Source organism: Lampetra planeri, chromosome 64 (assembly GCF_965212315.1).
Source record: "Lampetra planeri chromosome 64, kcLamPlan1.2.h2, whole genome shotgun sequence".
Lineage (NCBI taxonomy): Eukaryota > Metazoa > Chordata > Hyperoartia > Petromyzontiformes > Petromyzontidae > Lampetra > Lampetra planeri.
In genome coordinates this window covers 547896-560279 of record NC_136170.1, presented here as the reverse complement: position 1 = coordinate 560279, position 12384 = coordinate 547896, and the positions used below count along the sequence as shown (strand labels likewise).

At 59.7% G+C, this 12384-nt stretch overlaps 1 protein-coding gene across 2 annotated transcripts in view; it reads left to right on the top strand.

Moving 5' to 3' along the window:
- The window catches only part of LOC144737080 (epidermal growth factor receptor kinase substrate 8-like), a 68971-nt gene that overhangs the window by 42295 nt on the left and 14292 nt on the right, over positions 1–12384 (top strand). For both annotated transcript variants that reach the window (XM_078619743.1, XM_078619742.1), the window contains exons 3-14: positions 375–445; positions 2951–3015; positions 3627–3788; positions 4064–4213; positions 6850–6932; positions 9047–9174; positions 9547–9626; positions 10130–10250; positions 10611–10699; positions 11226–11300; positions 11707–11855; positions 12126–12324. In XM_078619743.1, coding sequence (XP_078475869.1) covers positions 412–445; positions 2951–3015; positions 3627–3788; positions 4064–4213; positions 6850–6932; positions 9047–9174; positions 9547–9626; positions 10130–10250; positions 10611–10699; positions 11226–11300; positions 11707–11855; positions 12126–12324 — 1335 coding nt within the window. In that variant the 5' untranslated portion in view covers positions 375–411. The remainder of the gene's footprint in view (positions 1–374; positions 446–2950; positions 3016–3626; positions 3789–4063; positions 4214–6849; positions 6933–9046; positions 9175–9546; positions 9627–10129; positions 10251–10610; positions 10700–11225; positions 11301–11706; positions 11856–12125; positions 12325–12384) is intronic.

The window sequence follows — 12384 nt, the reverse complement described above, 5'->3', positions numbered from 1 at the left end:
TGGCTTCAATCTCAACCCTGACGCCTGCTGTAGATTTGGAGTTTGCGTGTCTCTCTCTCCCCCTGGTTGCCTGGATTATTCTCCACGTTCTACGGCTTTTCCCTCCACATTTATAATCATGCATCATCATCATCATCACCATCATCAGCTATCCGCATGATCATCGTCATCATCATCATCGTCCTCGTCAGCTCTCCGCATCGTCAGCTGTTGCCATGGTTGGTGCAGTGGACGATGGCGGCTGGAGGTCCCAGCCGGGAGTCTTCAGCACCGCCGATGCAGACGCACGCAGACACTGCATCTCCGTGCCTGCGCGTGTCTTCGCGCCCGTGCGTGCGTGCGTCTGAGCGTCTGTGCGTGTGCGTGGCCCGCAGACAAAGTCCCGGGGACGTCCTCTCTGCGCCGCGCGCCATGGAGCGCCGCACCACCGCCAAGCAGCTGTACGGTACGTGCGGTACGGTACGTGTGCGGCACGCGCCGCCGGACAATGCTGAATAAATAAATAAAGCGCCGCCCGTGTTTATAGCAACGCCGCCGCGGCTGCAGCGGTCGCTATTATCTCGTCGCGGGAGGCGTGGTCGCCGCCGCGCCGTCGGGACGCGCCGCTTGGAGCGCCGCCGCCGCCGGCTCTTGTCGATTTGGGGGGTTGGTCCGGCGCGTGCGATGGGCATGTGTCTGTGGGGTGGTCGTGGTGGGACGTCGCTGGCAGGTAAGGTTGTGCGTGCGCGCACGATTACGCACGCAAACAGCAACAACTACGACGGCTGCCACCATTCGCAACTAGGTGACGTCACCACGGCACTTGTGCCAGGCCAGGTGTGCGCTTTGAGGCCACGTGAAGTGTCGAAGGCTCGCTGACCGGAGGTGGTCACGGGACAGACCCAGGAGCCATGGGTTGACCAACTCGGATGACTGGCAGATGCGCCAGCTGTGCCCCCTATTGTGCCAATTTTCTGCGTTTTAGCTGCCCGACGCTCCGCTCGTTGTTGTGAGTGTCGCTCCTCTGCCCGCTGCTGTTGCTGGTGGGCGACTGTCTCCAACTGCCCAGTAGCAGCAGCGTCCTTCACGAGCCTCCTCCATAGACACGTGCACACGCATGTGTGTGTACGTACACACACACACACACACGTGTGTGTGTGTGTACGTACACATCTGAAGTGGCTCGTCGCTGTGGGTCTGACAATGGGCGCTGTGGGTAGCTGTGGGGCCTTGCGAGCTTGATGCAGGGCGGCAGTCGTGTGGGTGCTCCGGAGGGCGGCATGGTGGAAACATTCTCCCTCGCAAAAGTGAAGCAAACGGCAATCCCAGCAAAACAGCAGAGAGACAGCCAGATGTAGATCAGAGCAGAGACAACTGCGTTACAGGAAACAAGTAAATGCAATACACAATCAACAGTTGGAAAGAGATGCATCTGCTGTGACCATAATTGGCAAAATTCGTTTTGAAAAAGCCGTCCGGAGTGAATCCCAAGTTACAGATACGACCAAAACAATCGCCGCAGCCGCTCGAAGCTGCGGCCCTCAAACCCGCGAGGGAGCTGCCCCCGTGTTTGGTGTCGCCGGCGTGCTGTGTGCGCCGCGTGGAGCTCGCTTGCACAGAGAGAGCGGGAGAGAGCGGGAGAGGCCTTTGTCTCTCTCGCCTTCCAGCGGCGGCGTCGTAAAGTTTCCGAGCGCGGCGGTGAGCGCCGAGACGTCTCGCGGTCGGGACCGCAATCGATTTTCTGCCGCGCACCGCAAAGTTTACCCGCGTTGGTGGCGGACGGTGGCACGGGGTGGGGGGAGGTGGGGCCTTTGACACCGGTCCCCATCGGCGTTTGTCGCTCCGTCGGTCTCTCTGTCCGTCGGTCCGTCGGTCTGTCCGTTCATCCATCCCTTTGTCCGTCGTCCGTCCATTCACACGGTGGGTCGTCATCGTCGCGGCGAGGAGGACCCCTGACTGAACGCCGAGTAGCTGCCAGAGGGGGGGGGGGAGGGGGGACTGCCTTGTGCGAAAAGTAGCGAACCGGTCCTGGGCACTCCCCTAGGTCGATTCGGCCTCAAATGAGTAATAGGTGCGGTGTGTGAACGTTGCCACTGGGGAGACAAAGGTGGTCGGGCGGGCGTAGCGCTAACCACTCGTGCCCCCTCGTGCGGCACGGTGGCGGCCTTCATAGGTGCCGCTGCTCGCTACTAACAGCACTTGCCCCGACAGTCTGTCAGAGGCTTCACGGTAGGGGGGACCTTTGTCTTTTGTGTGATAAGTGTTCCCCGAGGTGGAGGGAGCGCGTCGCCGCGAGGGCTCCCACCGTCCTCACTCTGCGAGAGTCGCACACCGCCACCTGAGCTGGCTCGGTGGGGTCGGCAAACTGAAAACAACAAGGGCCATTTCGATTTAAAGCTTTCGTGACTGCAGGGATTCATCTTCTTGGTTCTTTCGGTAAAGTCACGTAGAAGGGAAATAATAAAATAATAAAAATACAAATTACATTTTATTTTATTATTTCCCTTCTACGTGACTTTACCGAAAGAACCAAGAAGAAGAAGGGCCATTTAAAAAAATTCTCACTGTCACAAAAAACAAAACAACTCGCGTGATTCGGGAGCCGCGCCGTGCGGTGAACACGAGAGAGACGGTGGCGGTCCTCGATACATCGGCGACACGGAGCGGGCCTTGGAGAGCCCGCACGCGAGCCCTGACTCGGCCAGTCTCTCCGTAAAATAGCGATTGCCTCCCCCTCCCCCACTCCGTGTGGCTCTCCGTGTGGCTCTCCGTGTGGCTCTCCGTGTGGCTCTCCGTGTGGCTCTCCGTGTGGCTCTCCGTGTGGCTCTCCGTGTGGCTCTCCGTGTGGCTCTCCGTGTGGCTCTCCGTGTGGCTCTCCGTGTGGCTCCCCCCCCCCCACTCCCCCCGCTATCCATGGCCGTGCCCTGCACCGTGACGTGAGGCCATGCGTGGTGCTGTGTTGTCCCAACAGAGCAACGCAAGAACTATGCTCGCTCCAGCAACATCAAGGCCGAAACGGCACAGTACCACGTGGAGGTGAGCGCTGCGTTGCACGGGTGTGTGCGTGGGTGCGTGTGTGCATGCACGTGTGTGTGCGTGGGTGTGCTGCTGTGTGGACACGTGCGTGTGTGATTCGGTGTCCCGGTGTGGTGCTGGCCATCCTCCCCCTGCCTGTGCCGTTGCCAGCCGCCTTAGGTGGTGAGATGTTGACTACCTTGCCAGGTATACAGTGGGTCGTGGTTTCTATCCCGACCCCGACGACGCCTGCTGCTGTATATTTGGAGTTTGCGTATTTGGCTGCTGCGACAGATATCCACGCTGACGATTAACCACTACGTTGAGCCAGGCCATCAGCTCGCCTCCGAAAGAGAGCTACGAAGCTCGGTAGCGGGGCCTCGCACCTGGTGAAATGAAACTAGATTGCTGGCTGATATTTTAGTTCGTAATTTTATTTGTAGATCGCAGCTACCGAGAGCGCACGGTCCACCCCGCAGACAAGGCCCCAAAAAACGTCAAGCGGGCGACGCTCAAACGGAGGAATGCGTGCACTTGCCCCGACAGCTTGTAGAAGGCTATACGGGGATGGGGGGGGGGGGATCTTTTGTCTGTGCTGTCACCGTAACCTCGCCCCCCCCCGCCCCCCCCAGCACCTCTCGACCTTTGAGATGGACCGCAAGGAGGGCCTCGTGAACATGGAGGACGGCATCCGCCGCCTGCGTCTGCTGGACTCGACGGGCAAGATCTGGACGCAGGACATGCTGCTCCAGGTGGACGAGCGCTCCGTGTCACTCGTGGACATTGAGAGCAAGGTGGGGGTACCCCCAACCCCCCCCCCCCCTCCACTAGGTCCCCCACCCATCCACCCCGTCACTCAGAGTGAGTGAGTGGAGTTTTAGTGAGTGAGTGGAGTGTGTGATCTCCCCCTGTTCTACACAGTGAGTGGAGTTTGTATGATCTCCCCCTGTTCTACAGAGTGAGTGGAGTTTGTATGACCCCCCCCTGTTCTACAGAGTGAGTGAGTGTAGTTTGTGTGATCTCTGCTGGCGAACGCCGCGTGACTCCGTGTGTGTCCGTGCGTTCCCAGGAGGAGCTGGAGAACTTCACGCTCGTCTCCATCTTGTCGTGTCAAGCGGTGCTCACGGAGCCCAACTACAGCTCCATCCTGGCGCTCACGTGCACCGAAGTGGGCCAGGCCAGGCCAGACCTGCACCTCTTCCACTGCGTCGAGGTTGGGGTGAGTGATAGCCGTCGCGTCCGCACCGGGCCGCAATCTCTCCGCACTGTTGGCCACACACGTACGGTGCGAAGGAAGTTCAACGTCCAGACAAAGACAAAACAAAGAACCAATGGTCCGTTGAGACGATACGAGGTGGGGGGAGATATTTGGTTAGCGCAGCACGCGAACCGCTACGCGACCATACTCTTTGGTTCTTTCGGTAAAGTCACGTAGGTAGAAAAATAAATGTAAAAATAATATATCGCGACGTTTCGATCACAACACAAGCGCTCGTCCTCAGGTGGAAAAAAATAATCCAGCAGTGGAGCTGCTGAGCCAGCGAGAGAGCTGTTACAACAAGAGGCGATGGGCAAGCAAGCGGGGTCTGAGCTGGGAAGGAATTCCATCCCCGGACGCAAGCACGTCAGTTGTGTTAATGGGGGAGATTAGGGAGAGAGAGATTAGGGAGAGAGATTAGCATGAAATGAGCTTCCGTCGTCGCATAAGAGTGTCGTCCCCGCATATGCGACGGCTCAATTTGTATCACGCCGATAGCCTCCAACAGACTTGGGCCAAGTGCTGTTAGCGAGGTAGCAGCACCTAATGAAGGCCGGCACGGCACAGGAGGGGTTTGGTGGCCAGCAACCACGCCCGGCCGCCTTTGTCTCCCTAGAGGCGATGTTTACACACACAAACACAAATAATTGGGGTGACGAGCTCGAGCCCGAAGTCCCAGAAACATCGTCATCGTTATCATCATCATCCCGGAGAGGACGAGTAAAATGCGTACTACTTTGTGGGGAAATCATCAGTGGATTGACGAGCCCCCTGTCCTCCCTCCCCGCCATAGGAATGTGGAATTTCCACCACCAAAAAGAGTAGTACCTTGTGGGGAAGTCAACAGTCGTGCGGCTCGCCCCCTTACAACAACAACATCCCCCATCTCTCGCCCATCACCCTGCCGCTCCCTCACCCTGACCCACAGCTACGACCAGGCCGACCCCAACCCCTATCAGTACTCCCACCTAAACCCCTATCACTACCCCAACCCCTATCACTACCCCTACCCCTATCACTACCCCTATCACTACCCCCACCTAAACCACTATCACTACCCCAACTCCTATCACTACCTCAACCCCTATCAGTGCCCCTGCCCCAACCCCTATCACTGCCCATATCCAACCCCTATCACCACCCATAACCCAACCCCTATCACCACCCCTACCACTACCCCAACCCATACCCCTCCTTCACCACTCCCACCTGTCCTCCTCACTGTCACCATGACGACACCACCACTTCGAATAACAACCACGGCCCACTCGTCGGTTCTACCCTCCCACCTCGCGTAAGACATTATTTACTGCCGCAAGGCGACCTTGGGTTGTACGGCGCTGCTGTAATAATACATCCGTGCGAGATAAGATAAGTGCCCGGTCCCCGTCCAAGCCCGTAGTGGGAGAGAGAGCGTGAAGCTGTCTCTGTTACACCAATCACCTGCCAGCTCACCTGCCAGCTCACCTGCGCTTCTCCGTGACCCTGAAAGGCCGTCCCCACGCCTCCCTTCGCCGGCCTGTTGCCGCGACCGCCGCCAGCGGGGAGCAGAGGTCGCAAACGGGTTTTGATTCCTTACCCGTACCCGGCCGCACCAGGGTCGCAAATGGGTAGCCGTACCCATACCCGGCCGGGTACGGGTAGCCGTTCCCTACCCGTACCCTACCCGAAATGAGTGACAAACGGTTACTCACCAGTGACTCACAGCCTACCCGTACCCGTACCCGTACCCGTACCCGGCCGCACCAGGGTCACAAATGGCTACCCGTACCCGGCCGGGTACGGGTATCGGGTACCCGGTTGCGACCTCTGGCGGGGAGCGGCTGGCGGGCGGCAACGCGTCGACCCAAGCGAGCGTTGCTCCCTCGAAGTCCGGTCTCCCGGCTGTGAATTTACAACGATCCGACTTGTTTTGTTTGCGTGTGTATATATATATTTGTGTATATATATATTTGTGTATATATATATTTGTGTATATATATATTTGTATATATATATTTGTATACAGCGGCGTAATTCGTGCCAATTCGCTTGACGACGAGCGTGGGGAAGGGCAGCAGCGTCAAGCGGCGCTGCCAACGATTCTCCAAGCTCTGCGATCCTATAACTATAAACTAAAAAGATGTTTTTTGTGATTTAGCCAGGTGAGGCCCTGCACTGAGCTGATAGGTCACTTTGTTTTTGTTCGAAGCGACCTGGCCGTCACAAAGGACAGCCTCAACGAAAGTGGCTTGTCGTCATCATCATCCTGCGGAAATCTATAACGGCAGCCAAATACATTTCGATGCAAAGCTTTCGTGACTGCAGGGATTTATATTCTTGTTTTTTTCGGTAAAGTCATTGTTTTATTATTTCCCTTCTACGTGACTTTACCGAAATAACCAAGAATAGGAAGCCAAATACTTGTGAACGCGTGACGTCGATTTTAAATCTGGAGGGGAGAAACCGGAGGACCGGAGAAAAATACACACGACCACGGGGAAAACACGCAGACTCCATATATACAAGGGTCGGTATCGAGCCCACGACGACCTCGTGCGTACCAGGCGAGGTAGTGAACATCTCCTGGCCACCGTGGTGGTGATGTTTGCTCGCAGGCTGAACTGATCAAGAACGACATCGACAGCGCCATCGCCGACAGCAAGGACGGTCGCAAGAACCGGCGGCCCGAGACGCTGAGGTTGGTGGTGGGGGCAGCTGTAGGGGCTGCTGTGGGGCAGCTGTGGGGCAGCTGTGGGGGCAGCTGTGGGGCAGCTGTGGACAGCTGTAGGGGCAGCTGTGGGGCAGCTGTGGGGGCAGCTGTGGGGCAGCTGTGGACAGCTGTAGGGGCAGCTGTGGGGCAGCTGTAGGGGCAGCTGTGGGGCAGCTGTAGGGGCAGCTGTGGGGCAGCTGTAGGGACAGCTGTAGGGGCAGCTGTGGGGCAGCTGTGGGGGCAGCTGTGGGGGCAGCTGTGGGGGCAGCTGTAGGGGCAGCTGTGGGGGCAGCTGTGGGGGCAGCTGTGGGGGCAGCTGTGGGGGCAGCTGTGGGGGCAGCTGTAGGGGCAGCTGTAGGGGCAGCTGTGGGGCAGCTGTAGGGGCAGCTGTGGGGCAGCTGTGCTGGCTGGGGACATAGGTGGAGAGAGTGTCTGGGCCGCTGTGGTGGGTTAGGAAGTGTGAGGCTGTAACACAAGACCCCTCCGAGTGCTCTTGTGGCCTTAGAACTCTTCCGATTAGCACGATTGGCTACGTACGGTGCGAAAAAAGTTCAACACACACACGTGCACAGGTGTGTACGGAGCCTGCTGAGGATCTCATGGCAGTATAGAGTAAATACTTGTAGGTTGGAAATAGGAGGTAGTGATGGGTGGGTCACGTGGTGTGCAGGGCGGAGGTAGTGATGGGTGGGACACGTGGTGTGCAGGGCAGAGGAGGTAGTGATGGGTGGGACATGTGGTGTGCAGGGCAGAGGAGATAGTGATGGGAGGGACACGTGGTGAGCAGGGCGGAGGAGGTAGTGATGGGAGGGACACGTGGTGTGCAGGGCGGAGGAGGTAGTGATGGGTGGGTCACGTGGTGTGCAGGGGGGAGGAGGTAGTGATGGGTGGGACACGTGGTGTGCAGGGTGTCACGTGTGCCACTGTGGCTTTACCCCAACCTTGCGGCGCGCCCGGTCCCGCGGCGTGTCCGCCGGTGATGTCGCGGCCATCCCACCGCCGCCACGGCGTTCGGGGTCTTTCTCTCTCCCCCTCCGCCCCTCCGACTCTGGCCGAGCGTCAGCGTCGATCGCGGAGATCCACCGCCCCCTGGTGGCTCCCCGAGCCGGGACACTCTGGAAGGAATCTTTTACCTTTGGCTCGACTCTTTTTACCTGAATACCACCCTGGTCCGGGCCCCCACTGAGCTATGTGATGTCGTTCCTGTTTGCGGAAGCAACCTGTCTGTCGCAAATGATAGCGCGACGGAAGTGGCGGCTCGTCGTCGTCGTCTGGATATTTATGGCAGCGGCCAAATCACTCTACAGGCGTGGTGACGTCCATTATTAAATGTGGAGGGGGGAGGAAAGCGGAGGACCCGGAGAAAAATCCACGCGACCACGGGGAGAGAGAGAGAGAGACACCGCGAAAAAATACAACGGGGTCAGTAACATCTCATAGCCACCGCGATGATGATGATGGGAGAGAGATGCAAACTTAAATTATACAGCAGCAGGCATCGTCAAGAAGTCGGGATCGAACCCACGACCTCCTGTACACCAGGCGAGGTAGTTAACATCTCCTAGCCACCGCGGTGATGATGATGAAAGAGAGCGAGACACAAGCTCCAAATATACAGCAGCAGCAGCAGGCGTCGTCAGGGTTGGGATCGAACCCACGACCTCCTGCACACCAAGCTGCAGCAGAAGCAGCAAGAGCTTTTTATCTGCCAGTCTCACTCAATCATTTTAATTTGCAAATGCGGCCGGGCTTGGCGCTGGCCAGCACCCACCCAGCTCCTTCCCTCGTGTGCCACCGTGCCGGCCTTCGTAGGCGCCGCCACTCGCTACTGACGGGCTTACATGGGGGGGTCTTTGTGTGTGGTGTGGTGTGTGGTGTGTGTGTGTGTGGTGTGTGTGTGGTGTGGTGTGTGTGGGGTGTGTGGGTGTGGTGTGTGGTGTGTGTGGGTGTGGTGTGTGGTGTGTGTGGGTGTGGTGTGTGGTGTGTGTGGGTGTGGTGTGTGTGTGTGGTGTGTGTGTGGTGTGTGTGTGTGGTGTGTGTGTGTGTGGTGTGTGTGTGGTGTGTGTGTGTGCTGCGTGGTGGCGGTGGTGGCGGTGGTGCAGGTTCAACCAGGAGCGCATGAGGATGAGTCCGTCGCCGGCGCCGGGAGCGGCGAGCATCTACTCGGAGAGCCACTCGCCAGCTTCCAACCGCAGCCGCACGCCCAACGACTCGAGCACACTGGACAGAGGTACGGCGGAGGCCTCGCGCGTGCCGCTCGCGTGTTACACGCATGTCACACGCGTGTTACACGCGTGTCATTCACACGAGACTCGCACGGCGCTCTTGCCGCCGCGTGGAGACGTTCACAATCATCAGGCGCGAGTAGTTAGTGGGCGTGCGTAATCTGTGTGTGTGTGTGTGTCTCTGTGTGCGTGTCTCTGTGCGTGTCTCTCTGTGTGTGTATGTCTCTGTGCGTGTCTCTCTGTGTGTGCGTGTCTCTGTGTGTGTCTCTGCGCGTGTCTCTGTGTGCGTGTCTCTGTGTGTGCGTGTCTCTGTGTGTGCGTGTCTCTGTGTGTCTCTGTGTGTGCGTGTCTGTGTGCGTCACCGTGTCGCTGCTCAGATTCGGACCGCTTCAGCGTCTACTCGCAGGATGCTGATGAGACTCCGGAGATGATGGCCAAGAGGGTGGACAGAGACGTGGTGAGGCCCCAGTACACGCACACCACACACACACCACACACCACACACACACACACACCACACACACACCACACACACACCACACACACACACCGCACACAACCCTACCACACACACACCACACACACGCACACCACACACACACCACACACGCACCACACACGCACCACACACGCACCACACACGCACCACACACGCACCACACACACTCACCACACCCACACACACACACCACACACACACACCACACACACACACCACACAACACGCACACACCACACAACACGCACACACCACATCACACACACGCACAACCCTACCACACACACACTCACCACACCACGCACACACCACACACCACACACCACACACACACCACACACCACACACCACACACACACCACACGCACCACACACACACTCACCACACCACGCACTCCACTCACCCTCCCCACGTGGTCAACCCCCCCTCCCCCTCCCCCATCTCCACCGAACGTTCGCAGCAAATCCTGAACCACCTGCTGGACGACATTGAGCTGTTCGTGGCGCGCCTGCAGAAGTCTGCGGAGGCCTACGGGGAGCTGAGCAAGCGCAAGAAGGAGAAGAAGGGGAAGCGGAAGGGCGGTGAGCAACGGGCACGGTGCCGGGCGACGCGGCGTGTGACGGAGCTCCGTGCCGTGTGACGGAGCTCCCTGCCGTGTGACGGAGCTCCGTGCCGTGTGACGGAGCTCCGTGCCGTGTGACGGCGCTCTGTGCTGTGTGACGTGGGACGGCGCTCTGTGCTGTGTGACGCGGCATGTGACGGAGCTCCGTGCTGTGTGACGGAGCTCCGTGCCGTGTGACGGAGCTCCGTGCCACTCTGCTACCCATGTGACGGAGCTCTGTGCTGTGTGACGTGGCGTGACGGAGCTCCGTGCCGTGTGACGGAGCTCTGTGCGGTGTGACGCGGCGTGTGACGGAGCTCTGTGCTGTGCCCTGCCCCAGAGGGAGTGCTCACGCTGCGCTCCAAGCCACCACCTCCAGGAGAGTTCCGGGAAATCCTGCAGAAGTTCAAATACTGCTTCAATCTCCTGGTGCGTGCACTCCCCCACTCAGCTACCCACTCAGCTACCCACTCAGCTACCCACTCAGCTACCCACTCAGCTACCCACTCAGCTACCCACTCAGCTACCCACTCAGCTACCCACTCAGCTACCCACACTCATCCACTCAGCTACCCACCCAGCTACCCACACTCACCCACCCAGCTACCCACACTCCCCCACTCAGCTACCCACTCTCACCCACTCAGCTACCCACACTCCCCCACTCAGCTACCCACTTTCATCCACCCAGCTACCCACACTCCCCCACTCAGCTACCCACTCACCCACTCAGCTACCCACACTCCCCCACTCAGCTACCCACACTCACCCACTCAGCTACCCACACTCCCCCACTCAGCTACCCACTCACCCACTCAGCTACCCACACTCACCCACTCAGCTACCCACACTCACCCACTCAGCTACCCACACTCTCACCCACTCAGCTACCCACCCAGCTACCCACACGTAGCTGAGTGCGCTGACTGGATGTGCCTCGTTTCGCTTTGTGCAGGCGCGGCTCAAAGGCCACATCCAGAACCCCGACTCCATTGAGCTCGTCCACTTCCTGTTCACGCCCCTCGAGATGGTGGGTGGACGCCTGCTCCGTTGGGGGCGGCGGGGGGGGTGCGAGTCTGAGTGTGTGGGTGAGTGTGAGGTGAGTGAGTGTGAGTGCGAGTCTGAGTGTGTGGGTGAGTGTGAGGTGAGTGAGTGTGAGTGCGAGGTGAGTGTGCGTGCGAGGTGAGAGTGTGCGAGGTGAGTGAGAGTGTGCGAGCGAGGTGAGTGCGAGGTGAGTGAGTGTGCGTGCGAGTAATGAGTACCCGGTGCGGTGCGTAAACCTCGTCGCTGGGGAGACAAAGGCGGCCGGGCGTGGTGCTGGCCACCCACCCCCTCGTGCACCTTGCCGGCCTTCGTAGGCGCCGCTCGCGAAACAGCACTTGCCCCGACAGTCTGTTGAGGCTACACGGGGGATCTTTGTCTGTGCCCGTTCCCAGGTGGTGCAGAGCACGGGTGGGCCCGACCTGGCGCGCCTCATCACGAGCCCGCTGCTGACGCGCGACTGCATCGACATGCTGCACGGCTGCCTCGCCGCCAAGGAGAGGGAGCTGTGGAAGTCGTGCGGGGACGCGTGGAACAAGTCCAAGTGGGTCGCTCGCCCTCACTCACGCACGCACGCACTCGCTCACACGCTCAAGCACGCTCGCGCGCACACACTCGCTCGCACAAGCACACGCACCTGCTCGCACGCACGCACACACGCAACGCGCGCGCATGCACACGCGCAGCCACGGGTGATTTATACCCCTGGACAGACGAGCGAATCGCCACGTAGCGCTCTCTGCCCGCGTGCCCTCCGCGTGCCGCACGTCTCACCGGTTGCCCCGTGCCCCCCCCCCCTCCTCCCCCCCCCCAGGGCGGAGTGGCCCAGGGACCAGCACGTGCCGCCCTACGTGCCGCGCTTCCGCAGCGGCTGGGAGCCGCCGCTGCTGGACGTGCCGGTGCGCGAGCGCGAGCGGGAGCGCGCCCGCGAGCACGTGGCGGAGCTCGCCGACGGCAGGGGGGGGGCGCCCCCCGCCCACCACTACAACGAGCCCCCCTGGATGCACAGCGAGGTCGGTCGCTCGGCGGTTCCATCCCCGCACCGGGGCGAGTGGGGGGGGGGGGTGCTTGTT